This window comes from Pongo abelii, chromosome 16 (genome assembly GCF_028885655.2).
Source record: "Pongo abelii isolate AG06213 chromosome 16, NHGRI_mPonAbe1-v2.0_pri, whole genome shotgun sequence".
Classification (NCBI taxonomy): Eukaryota; Metazoa; Chordata; class Mammalia; order Primates; family Hominidae; genus Pongo; species Pongo abelii.
Genome location: NC_072001.2, coordinates 53188428 through 53212835, shown reverse-complemented (window position 1 = coordinate 53212835; position 24408 = coordinate 53188428). Strand labels below are relative to the sequence as shown.

Below are 24408 nucleotides of genomic sequence, written 5' to 3'. Positions count from 1 at the left end.
TCAAAGAAAGAACCCTTTAAATAAAGGGCCCACACTGGCTGCCAGTGAGTGCGCAGGACTGGCAAGAGGGAAGCCGGGCTGCTCTACGCCTTTCACGCCTTCCAACTCCTGCGTGTCCATCTGTGAGAAGGAGCCAGAGACCAAGCGAGATGATGGAGCCTGAGGAGTACAGAGAGAGAGGTGAGCAACGGGCATCCCTGGCCCTCTTCCCTGCTGCTACTCCTGCAGGAATGGCTGCTGGTGGGTGGCCCTTAGATTTTGGGGTGACATTTGGTGGGAGCATTAGAATTGCCTTCTGAGAGTTGGCACCAGCAACATTTTTTTTTTCTGAGAAAGGAATGTGGGATCAGAGTGTAAAACTTTTCTCAACCACTCTTTCATTCTCCCTCTCATATACCCACTCTCACATATGTCCACACTACTGTGCCTTGCTTTTCCTCCCCACTTTCCCTCAAAATTGAGGATTTGGATCCCTGAGTCACTAAATGGGAAAAGGAGATTGTTCATATTCTGCAACAGAAAAAAATTTTCTCAATATTCTGTAATCACTGCAAATCTTTTCTTTCTTAACATTCATTCCTTCATGTGTGAATATATCAGTAGCGTTCTTTCATTTAGTCATTCATCTCATAAATATTTAGTAGGTGCCTACTCTGTGTCAGGCAAAACCAAGTGGTTATCCAGTTTTCAGGCATGGCTCTCCCTTAGCAGGAAAGTAGGTAGTTGCTTAAAAGAGAATCTTGAATGTCTATTTCTATAATTTTTTATATCCTCCTACTCACTAATTAGTGTGCATTAGCTTATTCCATTGCTTTCCTAAGGCACTGTCAGCTGAGAGTAAGTTCCTGTGGATATTCATCCTCTGAGTGGAACACAAATACATTTAGCGCTGTTCCTGGACCAGTGGAAGGTTAGGTCTAGAGCTCTCAGATCTCTGGTGGGGCCCTGCTGCAGAAGAACCAGGATGTGAGAGGGTTGAAGGGGAGCAGAAGGAAGACATAATGGTGTGGATATCTACCTTTGTCTCATCAGTTTTGTCTGGGGTTGGTTCTGTTCTTAAGAACTTTGCATAAGCTGATGCAGAGGGGAGAAACTGAGTTCCCTCTCCTAGGTAAAAGCAGACCAGGAAGTACTAAGGGGTGGATGTTGAGACAGACAAAGAGATATGTACACACACGCGCACACACACACACACACACACGCACGCACACAGCAACAGAGGCACTGAAGACTGCAACCTGAAAGAATAATTTGCAATAGTTTCAGAGTGTTCAACTTGACTTTTTTTCCTTCCTTACTTGTATGTTCATTCACTTGATACATTTTTTTTTTTTTTTAGCATCTAAAAAATATCCTGAGCACTGAGGTGTTGATGGAGGCAGCAGGAGGGAGAGAAAGTCATTAAGATTTGGTGCCACATTTCCCAGGCCAGGGCAGGGGGCTTGGTCTGGATCCATGGTTGTGCTTTAGGGATTCTGTGAGCCTCAGAAATTATACACAAAGTTCTGTGTATATGTAAGCCTACAGTTTTAATCAGATTCTTGAAGTTAAGTCCTCATATGAGTCCAAAAAAGATAAATAATAACTTATTCAATGGGGATGGAGAAAAAATAGATTTTTTTAATACTTTATCGGAACTGGGCATGGAATCTTTCTATCTGTGCTAAACAGATATAACTGGTGGGTGTGTGTGTAACAATTTTTGGATACAAAGAGCTATAGAGTTTCTACTGAACCTAGAAAGTAGTTAATAGATGTTCTGTTTCTGAGAAGGAAAGAAAGGTAGGAGAGACAATCAAAATTGAAGTGGATAAAGGAAGGGGAAAGCAAATGAAACGTTTCACTTTGGCGCTAGAGTTTTGTGCTTTGGAGATTTTCCCTTTTCTTCATTTGCTCACTTAGAAACTCCCTCCATCATTCATTCACTCCCTCACTCTTTTTTTAAATTCTGAAGATAAGGTCGTGCAGGGGATCAGATCCAACCCTCGGCCCATGAATCCGTCTCTTTTGTTTTTGAGTCCAGGCTGGAGTGCAGTGGCGCAATCTCGGCTCACTGCAATCTCCGTCTCCCAGGTTCAATCGATTCTCCTGCCTCAGCCTCCCAAGTAGCTGGGATTATGTGCGCCCGCCACCACGCCTGGCTAATTTTTTGTATTTTTAGTAGAGAGGGGTTTGATCATGTTAGCCAGGATGGTCTCGATCTCCTGACCTCGTGATCCGCCTGCCTCAGCCTCCCAAAGTGCTGGGATTACAGGCATGAGCCACTGTGCCCGGCCAAATCCATCTCCTTCTTTACCAAGTCTCTTGGCCCGGACCTGAGAGGGATGGGCACAAATCGGTCAGGCCCAGTCAGGGGACTTCAGCCTGATTTCTCTATGTCACTTCTAGGGAGAGAGATGGTGGATTACATCTGCCAGTACCTGAGCACTGTGCGGGAGAGACGTGTGACGCCAGACGTGCAGCCTGGCTACCTGCGAGCCCAGCTGCCTGAGAGTGCTCCTGAGGACCCCGACAGCTGGGACAGCATCTTTGGGGACATTGAACGAATCATCATGCCTGGGGTGAGACACAGTGACCACAAGGGCAGTTCTGGATTTCAGGGCACAGAAGGGTGGGTGGTGGCCTGAAGAAAGACCTGCTTTGGGTCAGCTTGGGATGAGAATGCATCCTTCAGCCACTTGGCCACCAACACCCCAGCCCATCTGCTAGGCATGTGGAGGGCAGGACTTTGACTGGTATTAGGTTTCTTTTTCTTTTTTTTTTTGCCCACTTGTGCCATGGCATGAGGTTTCTGATGCCAGGGCTGGCCAGAACACCTGCATTCCAGAGCACAGTCTGGCAGAAGTGTGGAAGTCTAATGGGATGGGTGGAGAAGTGAACATTTTGTCTAAGGGGAAAGTACAACTGTGGATAGTAAGACAGGGGAGAGGAAGCTGGAGGTAGTGCCTGGCCCTGACGACGGAGCCAGAGACTCTTCTATACAGCGTCTGAGACCACACCAAAGAGAAGGAAGGAAGTGGGGAACACATGCCCGCAAGGACACGCTGGTGATCAGGTTGTGTTGGCCCAGGAAACTGAATGGCCCGTGGCAACCCCTCCTGTCCCCTCTGAGGTCTGGTGATTGAGCTGCTTTTCAAGAGCAAGAAGGGACTTTCCCTGAATCATTGATACTTTCCATGACGGAGGGTGCAGCCTGGGATAGTGCTGGTGGGGCCAGGAAGCTGATGGAAGCTGGCTGATGCATGGGCTTGAGCTGGACCCTGCCTTGATGGGTGGTGAAGACACCCCTGACCACTGGCGGTGAGGAGCTCTGCCATGGTGCTCATGCTAAAGTGGCATCGACTCCCTTCCTGTGGCGGGGCTCCCTGCCATGTGCCAGCTCTGTGCTGGCCACATGACATGCTATCAATTTAATCTTCCCAGTGGCCCTGTCTTACAGATGAGGAAACTGCTGATGCTTAGAGAAGTTAATTGTCTTCCCCAAAGTCACAGAATTAGTACCTGGTAGATCCAGGATTTTAACCTAGACCAGTCTTACTTCACAGGCTGTGCTGTTTCTCCTACCCTCTGTCACCTCTACTGGTGAGTGCCTGAGTGTGCCTGGCTAAGCCTGGGCCCCTAGCATTGCCTCTCTGGCTCCACACCCCCACACAAGCTGTGTCTTCCCTCTCCCTGCTTGGGGCATTTGTGTTCTGAACCACAAGTTTAGAGGCTCTTCCTGAGGCCAACTTGAGGTTTGCCTTCATCATTCCCAAAGAACTTTTGACCTCAATGTGACAAAAAGGCCAGGCGCGGTGGCTCACGCCTGTAATCCCAGCACTTTGGGAGGCCGAGGCAAGTGGATCACCTGAGGTCGGGAGTTCAAGACCAGCCTGACCAACATGGAGAAACCCCGCCTCTACTAAAAATACAAAATTAGCTGGGCATGGTGGCACATGCCTGTAATCCCAGCTGCTTGGGAGGCTAAGGTAGGAGAATCGCTTGAACCCGGGAGGCGGAGGTTGCGGTGAGCTGAGATAGCGCCATTGCACTCCAGCCTGGGCAACAAGAGCGAAACTCCATCTCAAAAAAAAAAAAAAGTGACAAAAATATGCCTAGAGGCAGGGGTGGGAAAATATTCAAACTCAGAAAGTGATGGCAATTTTGACTTTTTTTTTTTTTTTTTTTCAAAGCAATAGAGACAAGGTCTTGCTGTGTTGCCCAAGCTGGTCTCCAACTCCTGGGCTCAAGTGATCCTCCTGCCTCGGCCTTCCAAAGTGTTGGGATGAGAGGCCTAAGCCACGGCGCCTGGCCGTGAGAGCAATTTCATACAAAGCCACTCATCTCTTTGACCATTCAGCCTATTTCACAAGCATCTTTGGAAAATGTCAATATCAGTAAGGCTTTACGGAGGCTAGATCCTGATAAGATTATCTCCTGGATTTTATTCTGTAAAATGTAATCTGCTGAGGGGCTAACTGTAATCTGGGAGTGAGACTGAAAGCAACTGTCAGAAGCGGTGGAAATGAGCTGATTCATTTGATCGAGAGGAATTCCAGCAGTTGCTGTGGGTGTGGTCGGTGAGGCTCATTTCTGGAAAGAGGTCTGTTTGTTTTTGATAAGGGCTCTTCTGGCTAATTTTATCTTATTTATCTTACAAGAACAGACTATTGTCTCTTGATAGGGCTAGGAGGTAGAAGCCCTTCTCTGGGGTTTCCAAAATACTGTCACTAAGCACAGTGATAATGAGGGTCAAATCTCTCAACTCATCTCTCAGGCCACACCAGCCTCTGAGAGCTGGCCTGAAAGCAGTTGGCCCTTTGCTTACTCATTTTGCTCAGTGCCTCATTGAAAACTGAATTAGTTTTTCTCTTCCTGCCACCACTTAGAAAATAAGAGAAGAAAAACTCTCTTTCCCCTTTAATTGCAACCCTGGTTAGACAATCCTCATTTACTTTTCATGGGAGAGAGAGAGAGCATCCCCATGGGAAAAGTCAGGACACCACCCTGCTCGGGTGTCTGGGCTTCTGTCTCATTGCGGTCACCTGTCCCTATGGGGTATGTGTGACCACAGGGATGTGGCCTCTCTCTGTCAGCCCCAGTTCTCACTTGCAAAACAGATAATGCATAGGCCCTACCCCATAGGGTCCTGTGAGAAATAAGTAAAAGAAGGCTTGGAGAGTAGGAGATGTGGTTATTACCGATCATGACTCTTGCATGGTGAAAATCGGAGGAAGAGGTTTGATTCTCTGAGTCAAGTCGGGATATATGATGTGTCTGTCACCCACATGATTAGTTTACCGTTAATGTTAGAGCTTAACATTTCACACATTTCTTGCCCACGCCTCCACCCACACAACAACCCTAGGAGACAGGATTTATTTTACGATGAGAAACTGAGGTTGAGGGAGGTGCAGGAGAGGCTCCTGGTCTTATGGGGTCTGTACTGTAAATACTTTTTGAGACCTCCTTTTGAAAAACAAAAAAGAATGAGGCCAGGCACGGTGGTGCACGCCTGTAATCCCAGCACTTTGGGAGGCTGAGGCAGGTGGATCACGAGGTCAGGAGTTCGAGACCAGCCTGGCCAACATAGTGAAACCCTGTCTCTATTAAAAATACAAAAAAATTAGCCAGGCATGGTGGCGGGCACCTGTAATCCCAGCTGCTTGGGAGGCTGAGGCAGGAGAATCTCTTGAACCCGGGAGGCAGGGGTTGCAGTGAGTCAAGATGGCGCTGCTGCACTCCAGCCCTGGTGACAGTGCGAGAATCTGTCTCAAAAAAAAAAAAAAAAAAAAAAAGAATGAATCTCAAAAGAGACCCACACAAACATGGTATGTTGGAGTTTAAGTTCATTAGCTTCATGGTAAACCTACACGATCACACAGCTGGTTAGGGACCGAGGTGGGATGGGAACTTGTGTCCTTGGGCTTAATTCTTAGGCTCCTTATACTATACACGCTGTCCAGGACAAGGTCCTTGCTCTTGAAGAACTCTAAGTATGTGTGGACAGTAAAGAACAGGATGATGCCCTAAGAGATTATCAAATGAGTCCTCAGTAGAGTGAAACATCTAGAATTCTAGTGTTCCATCGCTCAGGGAAGGGATCGACAGGAGCTGTGGGAGCTGGGGGAGAGTTTGAGGAGGAAATGAATATTTAGTAGCTTTCTAAGAACTGGCAGGTTTTGGAAGGTCATGTCTTTATAGAGAGTGCCTTTCTATCAGGGGACACAGCATTGCTCAAAGACATAAATGCAGAAAGGAACAGGGCATGCTTGCAGAGAAGTGAGATGAGGAGAGATTAGATAGTCCATGAGGCCGATGAACCACCAGGGCTTCTTCCGAGTTCTGATGGGGGGCCCCTCCTGCCCACTCAGCTCCTCCTTACATCCGGTTTTGATTGTGGGCTCAGGGCTTAGCCTGGAGGTTGGCCTCCCGTACGCTTGGTCTGGGCTCTCCTCTCTACCGTCTCCTCTCCTCACTACATCCCCAATGTGATGCTTAAGGACAGCTTTAAACCCATTCACCCTGACCCTCTGAGTTGCATGCTCAGGGAGTTCAGTGCTCCATAAAACAAAAACAAAAGGTGCCTTTTGCAAGAAACTGGATGAAACAAGTAGTCTGCTTTTCTGGAGCTCACAGTCTGCCTTTCCTTTTTTTTTTTTGAGACAGAGTCTCGCTCTGTAGCCCAGGCTGGAGTACAGTGGCGCGATCTCGGCTCACTGCAAGCTCAGCCTCCCGGGTTCACGCCATTCTCCTGCCTCAGCCTCCCGAGTAGCTGGGACTACAGGCTCCGGCCACCCCGCCTGGCTAATTTTTTTGGTATTTTTAGTAGAGACGGGGTTTCACCGTGTTAGCCAGGATGGTCTCAATCTCTTGATCTTGTGATCCACCTGCCTCGGCCTCCCAAAGTGCTGGGATTATAGGCATGAGCCACTGCACCCGGCCTGCCCTTCCTTTTATTGCTCGGCAGGGGCGGCATGAGGGGTAAGTACCGGGGACTAACGTGAATACCACCCAGAATCCCACAACTGGGTTACTCTAGAGATTTTCCTTTTGCATATTTCCTTCTGGACTTTGCATATGTGAAAAGGCTCCACTGATGATCTAGCATAGGACGTGAGTGGCAAGAACACCAGTGAACAAGTCTGATTTTCATGGAGTTATGTCACTTATTTCTGCTTAAAAGTGTCAGCCCATCTCTAGAGTGACACTTTACCTTGCCAGAGATGGTCTCTGGAGAAAGCAAGCCTGCTGGAAATGCCTCCTGGTGCCAACTGTGTGCATGCTCTGCCTCCAGGTGGTACATTGGCAGAGCCCCCATATGCACGCCTACTACCCAGCCCTCACCTCTTGGCCCTCCCTGCTAGGAGACATGCTGGCTGATGCCATCAACTGCTTGGGATTCACCTGGGTGAGTAGCAACGGCTGTAACTACCGGCAATGGAGAACATAGCAGGGAGTGGCATCCTAGGGCAGACATATTTTGTCTTGGTTTCTGAATATGGCTCCACAATAAATGTTAACAAGGGCTATATTCTTTAAGCTTACGCTTTATTTTAATTTTCTCATCACATCCTTTAACCCTATGGAATCACGAGTATTGATCCCATTTTGTAGTTGAAGAAATCGAGGCTTAAGCAACTTATCTCCCCCAGATCACACAGCTCATAGAGAAACAGATAAGATTTGGATACAGATCCAGTTATTGCCACAGTTTGTGACCTTAACTAAGCAATTTGATGCCTATTGAGTCACCACTTCCTCTGTGCTCTTGTATTTGAGTAGCTGGAGATATGTCCTAAGACTTCCCTTAATAACCCCTTAAGCACCACTCAGCTTTAAATGGTGCCAAAAGCCTTCTAGAACATCTTTTTATTTTAAGCCTGAACTCCTATGGGTGTGTGGGTGGGTGGGCGGGGATATTCATATCTTTTCTAGGAAAACTTCCCCCTGGGCATTTGAGGACTTCTCAGCTATGTATTTTAGGGACTTGGAGAACCAAATCCAAGCCAACCATTTCTAGGGCCGTTTCTCCATAGAGCCTTGGAGAATTCGCCTCATTGAAGGCAGCATGAATCCAAAGCCCCACGTTATTTTCTCTTTTTGGTTGACAGAGAGTGGACGAGGAGAGAGGCACATGGCCTAACATTGACCCCTTCTCCAGAAAGGTTCCCATTGACACCATCAGGGCAGACATGTTTCTGGAGCTCGTGGGGGCACCTCAGTGCCCTGGGGCTGTGCAGTTTGAAGTTCCTTTTCCTTTCTCAGGCATCCAGCCCTGCGTGTACAGAGCTGGAGATGAACGTCATGGACTGGTTGGCAAAAATGCTGGGACTTCCAGAGCACTTCTTGCACCACCACCCCAGCAGCCAGGGCGGAGGCGTCCTGCAGGTACCTCCCTTGGCAAAGCTTCACCTAGCATGGGGGCTAAGTAGCGAAAGACAAGCCAAACCCTAACCTGGCAATGCTCCCATTCTCCATGGAGTTTCCCCCACATTACCCACACCGTCATCACCAACACCACCATCATCACAGCTTCCACCTCTACTCCCACCTCAGTTTCTGCTTCATTCACATGTACTGCTACTTCCTTTGAAAGAAATTAAAGAGCCAACACTTGATCACATTTCCAGTATGACTTGATTCAGGTTTCTTAGTCTATAATCTGACAATTCCTTTTTGTTGTCCCATTTTGTATCTCATGGTAAAAGGGGAAAGGAGAAGGCAAGGAGAGGACTTCTCTTTCTCTCCCTGCTAGGTTCAGGAGATCCCTTTCAGTGAGAGCAATTAACAGCATAAACTGATTAATGGTATCTTCTGACCCTATCTTCTGGATAGTTGTCAAATTATGGTTCTTCAAATATTTCTTTTTTTCCTTCTGGGTGCCTCCCACAGACCACACACATTGTTAGGTGCTTTTGCATCTATAAATCCTTGACGTTCATGAGGGCTTTGTTCTGAGACCTTTGAGATTCCTCAGATTCTTGAATTCTACTTTAATGTATGTTTCCTGGTTTTATAATCTACGAGACAGAGATAATAATACTATTTCCCTCAAAGAGTATATGCAAGGATTCAATGAATTCTTTTTTTAAATAAAAATTGTGGCTGGACATGGTAGCTCACCCCTGTATTCTCAGCACGTTGAGAGGCTGAGACAGATGGATCACTTGAGCCCAGGAGTTCAAACCAGCCTGGGCAACATGGTGAAACCTGATCTCTCCAAACAAACAAAATTAGCTGGATGTGGTGGCATGTGCCTGTAGACCCAGGTACTTGGGATGCTGAGGTAGGAAGATTGCTTGAATCCAGAAGATTGAGGCTGCAGTGAGCTATAATTGTGCCACTGCACTCCAGCCTGGGCGACAGTGTAAGACCTTGTCTCAAAAAATAAAAAAATTGCCATGTTGCTCTGAGATGAGAACCAGGAAGTTCACTGGGTCCTCTTGCTAGCTAAGTGACTCCCTCTCTCACTGCAGCCTTGCAGCAAGATTAAAATCTGAACCTCGGAAGAAAGACAAATTGCTGCATGTTGTGGACATTTTGGATTGTCAGCAAATAGTTACAACTTCAGATATCATATTTGGGAGAACATGCTAAATGTCTATGGTACATGATCTTACTTTTCATCTAATTATCTCAGGAACCCTACAGGTGAATAGTACCATTCCCCAGTGTTTGAGATAAGAGCACTGAAGTTCAGAGAAATTAAATAACTTGCCCTGGCTTACACAGCTGATAAGCGGAAGAATGAGGATTTAAACCGATGCCTGTCTAAATCCAAACCATGCTTTCTCCTGTATCATCAGCCATGTGAACTTGAGTTAGTCCCATCACCTCTCTGAGCATCACTCTCCTTCTCTTAGTGTGACAAGAATCATAATTATCTCAAAGAGGTGTTGTGAGGAGCAAGTAGAATGCCAGAAAGTGTTTTGTAAACTATGAATTGCAATACAGATGGAAGGTGTTGTTACTATTATTATTATTTTTAAAAACAGGGCCTGGTTCTGCCGCCCAGGCTGGAGTGCAGTAGAGCCATCATGGCTCACTGCAGCCTCCACCTCCTGGGCCCAAGCAATCCTCCCACCTCAGCCTCCCATGCAGCTGGGACTACAGGTGTGCACCACTACACCTGGCTTTTATTTATTTTTTTTGTAGAGACAGGGTCTCACTATGTTGTCCAGGCTGGTCTCAAACTCCTGGACTCAAGGGATCCTCCCAAAGTGCTGGGATTACAGGCGTGAGCCACTGCACCCAGCTGATTATTATTATTATTATGCTATGTACTTCTTTACATAAATAGCTTTCTCGTTATGGAGTAACTCCCAGGCACTTAATATCTGTGGGATCTGGTCCACACCACTCTCCATGACAGTGTCTGCCAGGCATTTTTAGCAGGATTCGATCAGCTGTAGGTCACTTGAAGATTTCAAGAAGCAAAGACATCAAAGACTGGGTGAATGAATGATGAGGAACCATAAAGACTCCTGTGAAGTTTCTGAGGTGGCCCTGAAGATTTCCACAATCATGGCCAGAGCAAAATCCTACCCAACCCTTGTTTGGATAATCTATACTCCCATCCTGGGAAGCAGTTAAAGGGATGCTCTCCATTTCATAGACAGAAAAGAATCTTCTGGAGGGGAAATGTTAGCCCAAGGTCACAAGAGCTATTGACAACTAAATGGGCCCAAGTCACCACCCTCTCACACAGGCCAGGATCCTCTCTCCCTGGGGAATCAAACTCCATATCCATTTGTGTAATAAGCTGAGAGTTCTTCTTTTAAATATGTTTTACATGGGGAGCAAACACATCCAGGAGGGACAGAACATTCTCTTTTTGGTTTCTGTGGCCTCTCTAATAGAGAGGGTGGTATTAGGTGCAAGCTTATTTCAGAAGGCAGAACAGGAATGCAAGTTGGGGAGGGACATGGGCACCTTGGGCAGGAGGAGCTGTGTATTTCCTTCTGTGAATAGCTATGACACACACACACACACACACACACAGAGAAACTATAAAACATGGGGAAATTTGGCAAGAGAATACAGAAAGGCTGCCATGATAATTCTTTTCCCCTGCAGAGCACGGTCAGTGAATCCACTTTGATTGCCCTGCTGGCAGCAAGGAAGAACAAAATCCTGGAAATGAAAACGTCTGAGCCCGATGCTGATGAGTCCTGCTTGAATGCCCGACTCGTGGCCTATGCCTCTGACCAGGTGAGTTGCCCGACGCAGGACAGCCCTTCGGGTTGGTGCTTGGCTTCTGGAATCTTGGTCCTTGAGCAATTTATTTCTAGACGTGAGTATGCTGGGGTTCCGGGCAGCTCAGACATGGGAGCTTGTCTCCAGCAACTGTAGGGAAGACAAGCTTCCAATGATCACATTTGGTTCCCCGAGTCTTAGGCTTCAGCAGATTCTGGGGAGTGATCATTCCAGGATGACTCTTTGCTGACAGGTTTCTGTGGCCCTTCTAGGCTCACTCCTCTGTGGAAAAGGCTGGTTTGATTTCCCTTGTGAAGATGAAATTTCTGCCTGTGGATGACAACTTCTCACTCCGAGGGGAAGCTCTTCAGAAGGCCATCGAGGAAGACAAGCAGCGGGGCTTGGTGCCTGTCTTTGTAAGTCAGGATATGTGCCTAAGCTTAGAATGATAGAACTTGGATGTGAGGAAGGAATTTTGACAGAATTCAGGTAAGTAACATGCTGCACACAAAAGCAGAAAGGTCCTCCCGTACAGTATTTTACACATCATGAGGTGCTATCCATAGGTGTGTTATGGAATAAATTTTGTGGGTCATAACCGGCATTAAAAAGAAATATAGTATAAAATATTAGAGTGCACACATATAGCCAGAGTATGTATTGTTTTATGAAACTTTTTTTTCAAATACACGCATACACATGTACTAGATTGTTATAAAAAAATGTGTTTCTTACGAGCCATGGTAAAACACAGTCTGAAATATACACTGTTCTGGTGGGATGGATGGGAGTAGATCACATCTGTGGTGAAATCTTTCTCAGGCCAAATGTGTCACACGAGCCCACCCTCCTATGTTAACTTGCCTTCATTTTCCCCTAGGTCTGTGCAACACTAGGGACCACTGGGGTCTGTGCATTTGACTGCCTGTCAGAGCTGGGCCCCATCTGTAAGTATCTTCCCTCTCTGACTAGGAAGACAAGGAATACATTTTTAAATGTCTCCTAAAGCAAGGACCTGAAACCAGCTCTATGGGATTATTCTTGTTCCTCTTTGGTCAATGCAGAGACATGGGAAGACCCACCAAAGGTCATGAGGGTCTCTTCCAGGGATCCCTGGACATTGCCTTTCCCAGTGGTGTGACAAGAGTTAGAGGTGGCCTACCTTGCCTCCTGTCCTAGGAGGTGACAGTAGGAGAGGCTTCGGTTTTCTCATCCTCTTACTTGTATGTTGAACTTTACTTAATGCAGGCTATATCCAAAATACAGTGTGAATTAGGCTAGAATAGGAATGCTTTCTATTCTAGCTTCAGAAAAGGAAAAGGGTAGGGTAGGGTAGGGGAAATTATGGGAGAGATTAAAGGCAGAGAGGAAACCCAGATGGGACTGTTTAATCCCCAAGCAAGAAACCACTAGGAAAGAGAGATACCTTCCCTCTAACTTTTGTATTCGGTGCACTAACATTGCTCTCTGTGCTGGTGGGAAATTGATTTCTGTGCCAGGATGTTCTAGGCTGAGGCCAAGAGGGTGCTGGCCCTTTACCCAGTGGAAGAAAAAGGCAAGGGTGAGGCTTGGTAGACTTTCCCGTTAGGAGGTAATGATGCCTCCTTCAGCCCCACTTCTTCAAACTGACTCCACCTGCTCCCATCTCCACACCCCCTCCATTTCTCATTTAGCCAAAGCACATCATCCTTGCAGCCCACCACTCAGCTGGGCCAGGTGCGAGACACCTTTCCCCAGTTCACGCCTCCCCTCCGGCCAGGTGATGTTTGCCTCCTCAGGTGCCCGTGAGGGGCTGTGGCTCCACATCGATGCTGCTTATGCAGGCACTGCCTTCCTGTGCCCCGAGTTCCGGGGGTTTCTGAAGGGGATTGAGTATGCCGACTCCTTCACCTTTAATCCTTCCAAGTGGATGATGGTGCATTTTGACTGTACTGGGTTCTGGTGAGTGTAGCAGCCCAGCTCCGAGCACGCAGGAACGCCTTGCCTCCTCTGGAGAGACCTCAGCCACTAATGCCCATTTGGAAACCCACAGGGTCAAGGACAAGTACAAGCTGCAGCAGACCTTCAGTGTGAATCCCATCTACCTCAGGCATGCCAACTCAGGCGTGGCCACCGACTTCATGGTAAGTGGCCAGGGATGGGCAGCCTAGTGGTCTCGGGTGGCCAGGGGGAACTGTAGGCGTCGGACCCCCCAAAATCTGTACGGTGGCTCCCTTCAGAAGGCAGCACACTATGAGCTCATCTCATAATATTGCCAATGCATACCTTGGTTTCTAATTGTGCCTAAGTATATAGAATGAAACCCAGAAAATGGTTAAAAACCCTAGAAAATGAGACCAGCCTTTGAGGCAGTGTGCAAATTTCCTGAATATTTGTGGCATTTTTTAATTCCCAGAAATGCTCTTCCTACCACAGGTGGACCAGTTCCTTCTGCCTCCATCTCGGGTCATCTTTTTTGTTTCTTACCCAGCAGCAGGGCAGGGTGGAGAATTTCCCCGGTGGGGAAACAGCCTTCTTGCTGAAATTGCTTTTGTTTTTTTGTCCCTGGCAGAGGCGCTGTGGGGCAGCCCTGTGGTAGTGATGGGCTGCGGGACTTGTGTGAGGTACTGGAAGCCTCCAAGCATTCCTGACTTTCCCAACTGACTGCGCCTCAACTCTCTAACTCTCTCTTTTCTTTCTTTTTTTTTGAGACGGAGTCTCGCTCTGTCAACCAGGCTGGAGTGCAGTGGCGCCATCTTGGCTCACTGCAACCTCCGCCTTCCGGGTTCAAGCGATTCTCCTGCGTCAGCTTTCCAAGTATCTGGGACTACAGGCGTGAGCCACCGCGCCCGGCAGACCTCAACTCTCTTGATCCCACATCCTCAGCCAGTATTTTGCCTTAGGGAAACGAGTTCTTAACAAATTGACTCTGCAGTTTGAGGATGAGCCCTTCCTTTACTTGTAGGGGAGACAGGGATGTAAACGAATGTTATTACGCATAATCTGGCCAACGGAGGCAGCAGAGCAGAGTGGGGGCAAGCTTGGTTTGGAATTCCATTCCAGCAGTGGCCCTTTGGGAAACTAACTGGACCTGTCTGAGCCTTGCTTTCCTTATCTGTAAAATGAGAATAGTGGCATTGATTCATAGGGTATTGTGAAGCTTAAATGAGAACACGTGTGGATCACCTAGCACAATAGCCGTGTGGCAAGTGCTCAATATATGGTAGGCATAGTATTTCTGAAAGCTCTTCTTTGAAGCTGCAGAGATTTGTTATGACAGTGGTTAGGCATGTAGGTGCTAAAGCCAGATGGCATGTGTTGGAGTCCTGGCTTTCTCTTTACTAACTTGTGTGACCTTGGGCAAGTGATTTAAACTCTGTGTCTAGATTTCCTCTTGTGTCAAATGAGGCTGATGACCACAGTTCTGGCTTCTTAGGCTTGCTGTGAGGATTATACAAATTAATACACTGAAGTGCTGAGAGCAGTGTCTGACCCCTGTAAGTGTCCTTCCTTGTGAAGAGATGGTTTTATCTTATCTTCTTGGACAACTGAAGTGTCTTGCCCTTTTAGTCTTAAAATAATAGCTTCGTCATCACTTGATTCTACTGGCTATTTTCCCTTGGACCAGCCCACACCCTCTTTAGATTTTTGAAGCTTTTGGATTAGAACTGCAGCGGTAAGCCTCATGGCTTACTGGTGGTGACAGAAGACCCTCTAGAGGTAAAGAAAGAAAGAAAAATAATGGTTCTTTATCTCCACTGCTCTTTCTGGTAGGTTTTCAGAGATTTTTAATGAAAAATTAAAAAAATTCCAGAACAGCCCAAGGGTCAGATATCTTTAGGGATAACTGTAGGTTTGCTTCCTGAATGTGAATTGATGCCCATTCTCCTATGAGTGCATTTGGGTCATCATAACTGAGGAGCATTATGTTCACCCTTGCCCTTTTGAATTTCATGTTACTGTTTAAATTCATTTACCACAGTGCCTCAGGATCTTCCCGGGGTTCATTCCCAGGAGTTTGGAGATTTTACAGTGCTCTCTGTCTTCCAGATAACTCATAAACATGTTAGAGTAAACTCTTCCCAGCCTTGCTCTGGGGAACCTTATTATTTTTACCTCTCCACCCAGAAGGCGCTGCCTTACACTTATCCTTCCCCCACCTTTAATCCTATGGATTTGATTTTCAAGTCCATGAAGAAACTCCTAGAAAAGTGAAGTTACTATCTTTTTCATGATCCTGAGGGTCCTCACAGCTACTCTCACCTGGGCCCAATGTCTTTCCCATCCAGGTGGCTGCAGCTTTGAACAGAAGCTCAGTCCTGCTCTGAGATGAGCCAGAAATAGGGCAGCATCCCAGGAGAGAAGACTTAGGTGCTTAATCCTTGGGGTCCTGGAATCACCTAAAATCAGGGCTAGATTCTCTGACAGCGGAGAAGCTCCCTGTTTTCTGCTTCTCACTGGACAGAGAGCACCAGTGGAGGGAGCATTACCTTAGCCTTGGCAAGGGAGCCCTGCAAAACCTTACAAGGACACAGAGGAGGCTGGGGATGCCTCAAGGTAAAGAAGAGCCCTGTCAGGCTTTATATGTCCAGATTTTTTGATCCAACAGAAAATGTTGGCTAGAACCAACATCTGCTGAGACAGCATGGATCAGTTTTGGAATAGTGACAAGAAAAGGAGCAACTGGGAATAAGGAAGATTGTGAAGAAATCAAAATAAAATCACCTCTGCCTATCCTGATTTATTTGCTGGTAAAATAAAGTAGCTCTCTCTATAGATGAAATAAATTGGCTATAACTATCTGGAAACCAGAACCTTTTAAGAGATGATCCCTATCATCCATTCATTATTCTCTTGGAGTGTCCATTGGACAAGAGGTAGAGTTGACACTTTCCCTGTTACAGCAATTTTGTTCCATTTTCAGGTTTTGATGCCTTCTGCTGGCACAAAAGCCCCCAAGCTGCTCCCCAGCACAACAGAGTTTTGCTTGGAAATCAAAGGCTTAGTAGTTTTCTGCTGGGGAAACGTTGTCCATCAACAAAGGGGTAATGTCCCAACCGTGCCTGGCTCAGGAAACTGGGGTGAAGGGTGAAGGTGAGGACATTTGTGAGGATTTGATAATCTTGTGTATGGGCAGATAAATATGCAGTGGGACAAACATTTTTTTTTAGTCAACAGAAATTGTGGTAGAAATAGGAACACTTTTACACTGTTGGTGGGACTGTAAACTAGTTCAACCCTTGTGGAAGTCAGTGTGGCGATTCCTCAGGGATCTAGAACTAGAAATTCCATTCGACCCAGCCATCCCATTACTGGGTATATACCCAAAGGACTATAAATCATGCTGCTATAAAGACACATGCACACGTATGTTTATTGCCGCATTATTCACAGTAGCAAAGACTTGGAACCAACCCAAACGTCCAACAATGATAGACTGGATTAAGAAAATGTGGCACATATACACCATGGAATACTATGCAGCCATAAAAAATGATGAGTTCATGTCCTTTGTAGGGACATGGATGAAATTGGAAATCATCATTCTCAGTAAACTATCGCAAGAACAAAAAACCAAACACCGCATATTCTCACTCATAGGTGGGAATTGAACAATGAGAACACATGGACACAGGAAGGGGAACATCACACTTCGGGGACTGTTGTGGGGTGCGGGGAGGGGGGAGGGATAGCATTGGGAGATATACCTAATGCTAGATGACGAGTTGGTGGGTGCAGCGCACCAGCATGGCACATGTATACATATGTAACTTACCTGCACGTTGCGCACATGTACCATAGAGCCTAAAGTATAATAATAATAATAATAAAAGAAAAAAAAAAAAAAAAAGAAACTTTCTGACGTTTGAGGGAGATGTCATTAGGAAACCACATGACTCATTAGAATAACTGCAAATGTTTTCCAAATCCTCTGCTTTATTTTCAGATCTGAGAAATCAGTCTGAAATTGATTTGGAAATTTTCAGATGTATGGTGACTGCAGCCTTGAACTTTAAGCTCTGTTGAATTTGGCCACCAGGAGCAAAGGGTCAATTTTCATCTAACAGCGGCAGAAATTTGGGTGCTCATTTGAAATCTGACAGCTGGAGTGATGCCTCTCAGATCACAGGAATCTCACAGGAAAATGAACAAGGCAGTGTGAGGTTAAATAGGGATCATCTTGGCTCTAGACTGAAATGCTACTGTGATTTGTAGCTCACATTTTAAAATAATCTAAATAGCCAACACCTACTGACAACTTCTTCTGAGGCTCTTGGCGTTCTTTGTCCTCACACCACTTGCCCGGGAGGGGCAATTGGTTCTTTATGTCCTGGACTGATGAGCCAGTGAGGTGGCACTACCCAAGGTCACACAGCTAGTAAGTGGCACAGCTGGAGGCGAAACCTAGGTCTGCAGGGCTCTAGTGTCTGCGCTCTAACCACTATACTTTACATTTTGGGAGGAATAAAAATAGAACTTTATTTTCTGCTATTCAAGGAATATAGATTCATTTAGAGTAAAAATGTATTTCCCTTATGTTGAATTTCTGGGCCGGGATGAAATGTTTAAAGCAGCACTTTAAAGCAAAGTGTCCTTCTCATTGGTTCAGGGTAATGGACTTGATTTCCACTTGTCTGGCTCTTAGACAAGTGACTATTGGCCACCTTCATCAGTGATTTGGTCACACGATGGGGCAACCCTTGGGGAGCTTGGCTTACTCCTTAGCAACAGCTCCCAGAGTCATGGTGACACCGTCCATCCCTGGAGGGCTGGGCAGGCAACGGATAATGCCCAGAAATGCCCGAGGGAGTGGGGCGCCCTTGTCTCTAACCTTGGGCACTGTGTTCCTTTGTTTCTAGCACTGGCAGATCCCCCTGAGCCGACGGTTTCGCTCTATTAAACTCTGGTTCGTGATTCGGTCCTTCGGGGTGAAGAATCTTCAAGCACATGTCAGACATGTATGTAGCATGCCACTGTGGGGGCTGAGCCTATGTTCCTCTGTTTTCTCATGGCGAGGATGGCTGGTTTCTACTTTGCAGATGTGCCCAGGAGACTTGCGGTGTGTGGTTCAGGTGTCTGGGCCTGTTCCTCAGCTCCTGGGACTTGATTCTCTTTGTTAATCAGAGGAGCGCTGAGCACAACATGCCCTGAGGGCTGCCTGATGCCTGTCCTCTGCTGAGTGTCTCACCGTTCCCCTTGCTGTCACTGAGCACTGGGGAGGGATGGCCCCAGAGTCTGGTTTGCAGAGAGAGAAAGAGAAAGTAAATCAAGCAGAAGTGTGTGTGGCCAGGATAGGATCCTATCTGCTTTGGAATTACCTCAATGGTCACAGCTGGCTGAATATTTTAGCACTATTATGATTATTCCTGAAATAAAGCTCTCCTGGCTTGGACAGTTAGACCTACCAAGTCTGGAACAAACCTCCCTGCATCGACAGGCATTTATTGAAGGCCTATTTGGCTTAATTTATTTCTATTCAATTCAGCAATTACAAGGTATTGTGCTAAGAAAGGGACACAGAGGTAAATGAGACAGGTGCAGCCTCTCTCCCATGTTCTTCATGGAAGAGGGGGGACTTAACTAAGAACTCTGGCCACTGGTGGTGTTCTCCCACTTCTACAAGAGTCCACATGCAAGACAAAGCCATTGATAAAAGCAGCGGGGGAAGCTGAAGACACTGTCCTTTCTGCCTATGTGTGTCTTTGTCCTTCCACCTTTCCTCTAGGGAATTCCTTCTTGGTTAAACAAACACAAACCAAAATGAAGTGGTGGAAGCGGTAACTATGACTTTTTTTTAACATTTAAAATAATTCTTATGCTTACGTAATAATTACGTATATATTTATGGGGTATGTGTGAGGTTTTGATACAGGCATACAATGTGCAATGATCAAATTAGGGTAACTGGGTATCCACCTCTCAACCATTTATCATTACTTTGTGTTAGAAACATTCTAGTTCCATTCTTTTAGTTAGTTTGAAATGTACAGCAAATTATAGTTAACTATAGTTGCCTTATTGTGCCACCTAACATTAGATCTATTTAATTGTATTTTTGCGCCCGTTAGCTATCACCTCTTTATCCCCCATTCCCTGCTACCCTTCCCAGCCTCTGCCAGTCATCATTCTACTGTATGTCTCCACGAGCTCAGTTTGCTTACTTTTTAACTCCCACGTTTGAGTGAGAACATGTGAAATTTGTCCTTCTGTGCCTGGCTTATTTTGCTTAACATAATGTTCTCCAGTTTCATATGACTGGTTTTAATGTTGGTAATTTTACCTTTGTAATCACCACTGGTTGTTTACCAATAAGCAGCTGCCACCAACAATATTGAGGAACTTTAGGCACTTTGTGCTGTTTCTAGAAATGCAGACTCAAGACTGGAGGGTTGTGGGTGGGGAATGGTTGGTGGAGGTTACAAGTAATTAGGAAAATTTTTTTGCTTACAATTTGGGACTGGACATTCAATGTGCAGATCCTGACTAACCTCCCTTAGCACTTCTGTTTGCGAGTCAAACCCCTGAATTCCTATTAGCAACCCCATTGCCTACCATATGAGGCCCACACTCCTGGGCCTGGCTTTCCAGGACTTGATGATTAGCTCCTACCTTAGCTTGGGCATTTCATCGACCCATCCAGACCCCATGCTCAGTCCATCTCTGCACCTTCACCCGTGTCCTTCACCTGAACTGCCCTCTCCTCTCCAAATGTTGTGAATGGCTTAAATTCTGCTTCCACTAGAAGCTTTTCTGCCTATTCCATCTGTTCTGGTTTCTGCTTCATTAGCATTCCTATGATCACCTACTCAAACACCTTTACAAAACTGTGCTCAAAGTTCTTCCAATGTCCCACAATAGAAGAAATGGAATTAAAGTTGTTTGATATGATTGAATTTTATCTCTTCAGCTTGACTGTGATGGTAATTATTGACACTTGCATAATGCCTTCAATACAAAAATAAATTCTAGTTCTTCATTAGATTCTTAGCACAGTGCTTGGGGTGGTCACTCTAACCTGGCAAGGCTCAGAAGGAGTAATTGCCCTGCTTGAGGGAAGAAGGCCCGGGACTTTCCCTGAAGCCTCCCAATTCCAAATCCTTTCTTCATAGTTCTGGGCTGCTTTCTACTACACTGAGCTCTTGGAAAGTTATATAAAATTAAATTTCATATTTCTCTGTTACAGAGAAGTGCTTTAAAGAATGGATTTTTCGTTCTACCCTTTACTATTTGGTGACCTTAGAGAAATTACTTAACCTTTCTATATTTGTCTGCCTTATTTATTTATTGTTATTTATTTTTGAGATGAGGTCTCTGTTGCTCAGGCTGAAGTGCAGTGGTGCCATCAGAGCTCACTGCAGCCTTGACCTCCCCAGGCTCAGGTGATCCTCCCACCTCAGCCTCCTGAGTAGCTGGGACTACAGGCGCATACCATCATACCTGGCTAATTTTTTGTATTTTTTGTAGAGATGGGGTTTTGTCATCTTGCCCAGGTTGTTCTCAAGCTCCTGGGGTCAAGCAATCTGCCTACCTTGGCCTCCCAAAGTGCTAGGATTACAGGCATGAGCCACCACCCCTGGCCATGCCTTCCTAATTTATAAAAATGAGAAAAGGATGCTACCTCTCTCAAGTTAAATGAGATAATATATATGTAGCCCTTAGCACAGGGTCTACCTACTACTCAGTTAAGTACTCAATAAGTACTTCTTCCTCTTCTCGTCTTCCCCTCCTTCATCATCTCCTTCTTCATCTAATTATAATAAATTGTCATCATCATCACCATCATCATCATCATCATCATCATCATCATCATCCTCATCATCCTCCTCATGTCCTGTCACCCACAATAGGGATTGGTAAACATTTCCTATAAAAAGCCAGATACTAAATATTTTTGGCTTTGTGGGCCATACTCTGTTGTAATTACCTCTGTACTACAAAAGCTACCATAGACAATATGTAAACAAATGGGAATGCTGTGTTCCAAAAAAACTTTACAAACACAGGTGGGGGCTATATTTGGCCATGGCTGCACTGTGCCTGCCCTTGACCTAGAGCGGTGCAGGGCACTGGCAGCAGCTCTGCTTTCATGACCTGTGAAGTGGGGCTTTGGAGGTGGCAGTGCTGCCTGTGCTCTGTGTTCTCCTCTCCCCTAACCTCTGCTTCTGTTGTTGCAAACAGCATGTGTTGTAGGAGGGATAAAAGCACAGTGGGAGGAGATCTACCTACTGTCACTTGTACCTTAGGAAAGTCACTTTCCCTTGGTTCCTTCTAAAAAATGGAAAGATTGAGCTGGGCACAGGGGCACATGCCTGTAGTCCCAGCTACTTGGGAGGCTGAGGTGGGAAGCTCAATTGAGCCCAGGAGTTCTGGGCCATGGTGTGCTGTGCCAATTGAGTGTCCGCACTAAGTTCGGCATCGATATGGTGACCTCCCAGGAGCAAGGGATCATCAGGTTGCCTAAGGAGGAGTGAAGGGTCCCAGGTTAGAAATGGAGCAGGTCAAAACTCCTGTGCTGTTTGAAACTGACCACGCAGGGGAGAAAGGGGCTCTGAGAAAGATTTGGAGAAACCCATTTCATTATGGTCAAAAGACAGGCTCAGGGCCAGATATGGTGGCTCATGCCAGTAATCCCAGTACTTTGGGAGGCCTAGGAAGGAGGATCGCTTAAGCCCAGGAGTTTGATACCAGGGTGAGCAACCTAGTGAGACCACTGTCTTTACAAAAAAATTAAAAAATGTAGCTTGGCATGGTGGTGCATGCCTGTAGTCCTAGCTACTCAGGAGGTGAAGGTGGGAGGATTACCTGAGCACAGGAGTTCAAGGCTGCAGTGAGCTTTGATTGTGCAACATGCCTCTGTACTCTAGCCTGTGTGACAAAGCAAGACCCTATCTCTCTTAAAAAAAAAAAGAGGATCAGCTAACTCCCTTGCTCTCTCTTGAAATAGAGTAGTAAGTATGAGAACTAACTGATAGAATTACTTGGCAAATATTTTATTGAGATCTTCTGGATGCTTGGAGAAATTTTTAAAAATAAAAGAAAAGGCAAATCCTGTCCTTGTTTAGTTAGTAATCCTGGGTTAAAAACAAAAAGCAAAAAACCCCAGGACATTTAAAAAGATGGTATGAACTTCAGTGGAAAATTAATATAATACAAAGCCTTTAACATTTTAAAATTGTAACAAAATATTCATACCATAGAATGTACCATTTTACTCATTTTTAAGTGTACAGTTCAGTGGCATTAAGAATACTCACAATGTTGTGTGACCATCACCATTATTTCCAGAACCTTTTCATCATCCCGAGCAGAAACTCTGTATCCATTAACCAGGTCCAAAACCTTTCCATGATGGATGGGGACAAGATGTGAAAATATGTTCTCTATGGAATGTCAGAAACGGGATGAAACGGGCATTTGGGGTACAGGGTGAGAAGAGGTTTGAGAGGCAAGTGAAGCATGTAGGCTTAGGATGGGGCAGGGCCGCCACTAGCCCATATGGCAACTTGATGTGCACTACAAACAGGCATCTCTTCCTTTAGGCACACATAGCTCGCATGAGGCACCTGGCTGGGAACGCGGAGCATGGACTGGGTTTTGGCCCTCACTTGCCCACTTGGCCAGTCAAGGAGCTGTGAAACCAGGAGTTGAGGCCAGGTTGCCTGGACTGCAAAGCACATGCCTTCTGGGTTCTGGGGCTGAGTTGAAAGAGGGCCCTGAAATGAGTTCTCGACGTGGATCCGATGTGACAGGAAACAGGGAGCCATTGGAGATTTTCCAGCTTGGAATATGAGCAAAATCAAATGGAGATGACAATGAGGCAGAAGCCGCTTAGGTCTCTGTGATGGGAAGGTGGCCCTGGTTGAAAACCATTTAGCAGTCTGAAAGTTTATGCATAGTCTGTTGTCTGATGATTAATCTCAGTTCTCTTTATACTTGCAATTAATTCTAGGGTACTGAAATGGCTAAATATTTTGAATCTCTGGTCAGAAACGACCCTTCCTTTGAAATTCCTGCCAAGAGGCACCTTGGCCTGGTGGTTTTTCGTCTAAAGGTAATACCATCTTCCAAGCCCCTCTGTGAATGATGTTATGTGGTGCTCCAGAGCCTCTCGGAAACACAAATGCTGGGCTCTAGGGATGCTGACAGGGGGTGCGATGGAGACTTCACTTCTCTTTATTTTTCAAACAGGGTCCTAATTGTCTCACAGAAAATGTGTTAAAGGAAATAGCTAAAGCTGGCCGTCTCTTCCTCATCCCGGCCACTATCCAGGACAAGTTAATCATCCGTTTCACTGTGACATCCCAGTTTACCACTAGGGATGACATCCTGAGAGACTGGAATCTCATTCGAGATGCTGCCACTCTCATCCTGAGTCAGCACTGTACTTCCCAACCCAGCCCTCGGGTTGGGAACCTCATCCCCCAAATCAGGGGCGCCAGAGCCTGGGCCGGTGGAACGTCCCTTCAGTCTGTCAGTGGGGCAGGAGATGATCCAGTCCAGCCCAGGAAGATCATCAAGCAGCCTCAGCGTATGGGAGCCGGTCCCATGAGAAGGGAAAACGGCCTCCATCTTGAAACCCTGCTGGACCCAGTTGATGACTGCTTTTCAGAAGAGGCCCCGGATGCCACCAAGCACAAGCTGTCCTCCTTCCTGTTCAGTTACTTGTCTGTGCAGACTAAGAAGAAGACGGTGCGCTCCCTCAGTTGCAACAGCGTGCCAGTGAGTGCTCAGAAGCCACTGCCCACAGAGGCCTCTGTGAAGAATGGGGGCTCCTCCAGGGTCAGAATCTTTTCCAGGTTTCCAGAAGAGATGATGATGCTGAAGAAAAGTGCCTTCAAAAAACTCATCAAGTTCTACAGCGTCCCCAGCTTTCCTGAATGCAGCTCTCAATGTGGGCTCCAGCTGCCCTGCTGCCCTCTGCAGGCCATGGTTTAGACCCGGGGTCTTCAGCCAGAGTCTGAGGATATACTTCAGGGACTCTGTGAACCCCTCACAATTGTATGCCAACTTTGTGTGCTTATGTGTACATGCATTTTTCTTGGGGCGAGTTCATAATTTTAATCAAATTCTCATAGGGGTTCATGACCCACAATAGGATACAAACAAAGAGTTTAAGCCAGCATGATCCAGATGGGTTCAGCAGGCTGGTCAGCGAGAAAGGGCTGAGGGTAGACAGGCAGCTTCTGTGGTTCAGCTTGTGACATGATATATAACACCGAAATAAATTATGCTTGTCCCTGAAACAAAACA

The 24408-nt window shown here is 46.2% G+C and overlaps 1 protein-coding gene across 4 annotated transcripts; it reads left to right on the top strand.

Moving 5' to 3' along the window:
• HDC (histidine decarboxylase) lies at positions 1–24408 on the top strand. 4 transcript variants are annotated; one of them, XM_002825438.5, is made up of 12 exons: positions 3–180; positions 2389–2561; positions 7277–7390; positions 8248–8370; positions 11059–11193; positions 11451–11594; positions 12059–12125; positions 12957–13119; positions 13211–13301; positions 18018–18116; positions 23108–23209; positions 23347–24408. In XM_002825438.5, exons 1-12 carry the CDS (start codon positions 150–152, stop codon positions 24091–24093), a joined length of 1989 nt encoding a protein of 662 aa, XP_002825484.2. In that variant the 5' UTR covers positions 3–149; the 3' UTR covers positions 24094–24408. The 4 variants fall into 4 exon arrangements, with proteins under 4 accessions (XP_002825485.2, XP_054387432.1, XP_002825484.2 ...); XM_002825439.5 differs by lacking the exon at positions 18018–18116 and having other exon boundaries at positions 1–180; XM_063716144.1 differs by lacking the exons at positions 3–180; positions 2389–2561 and adding an exon at positions 6821–6963.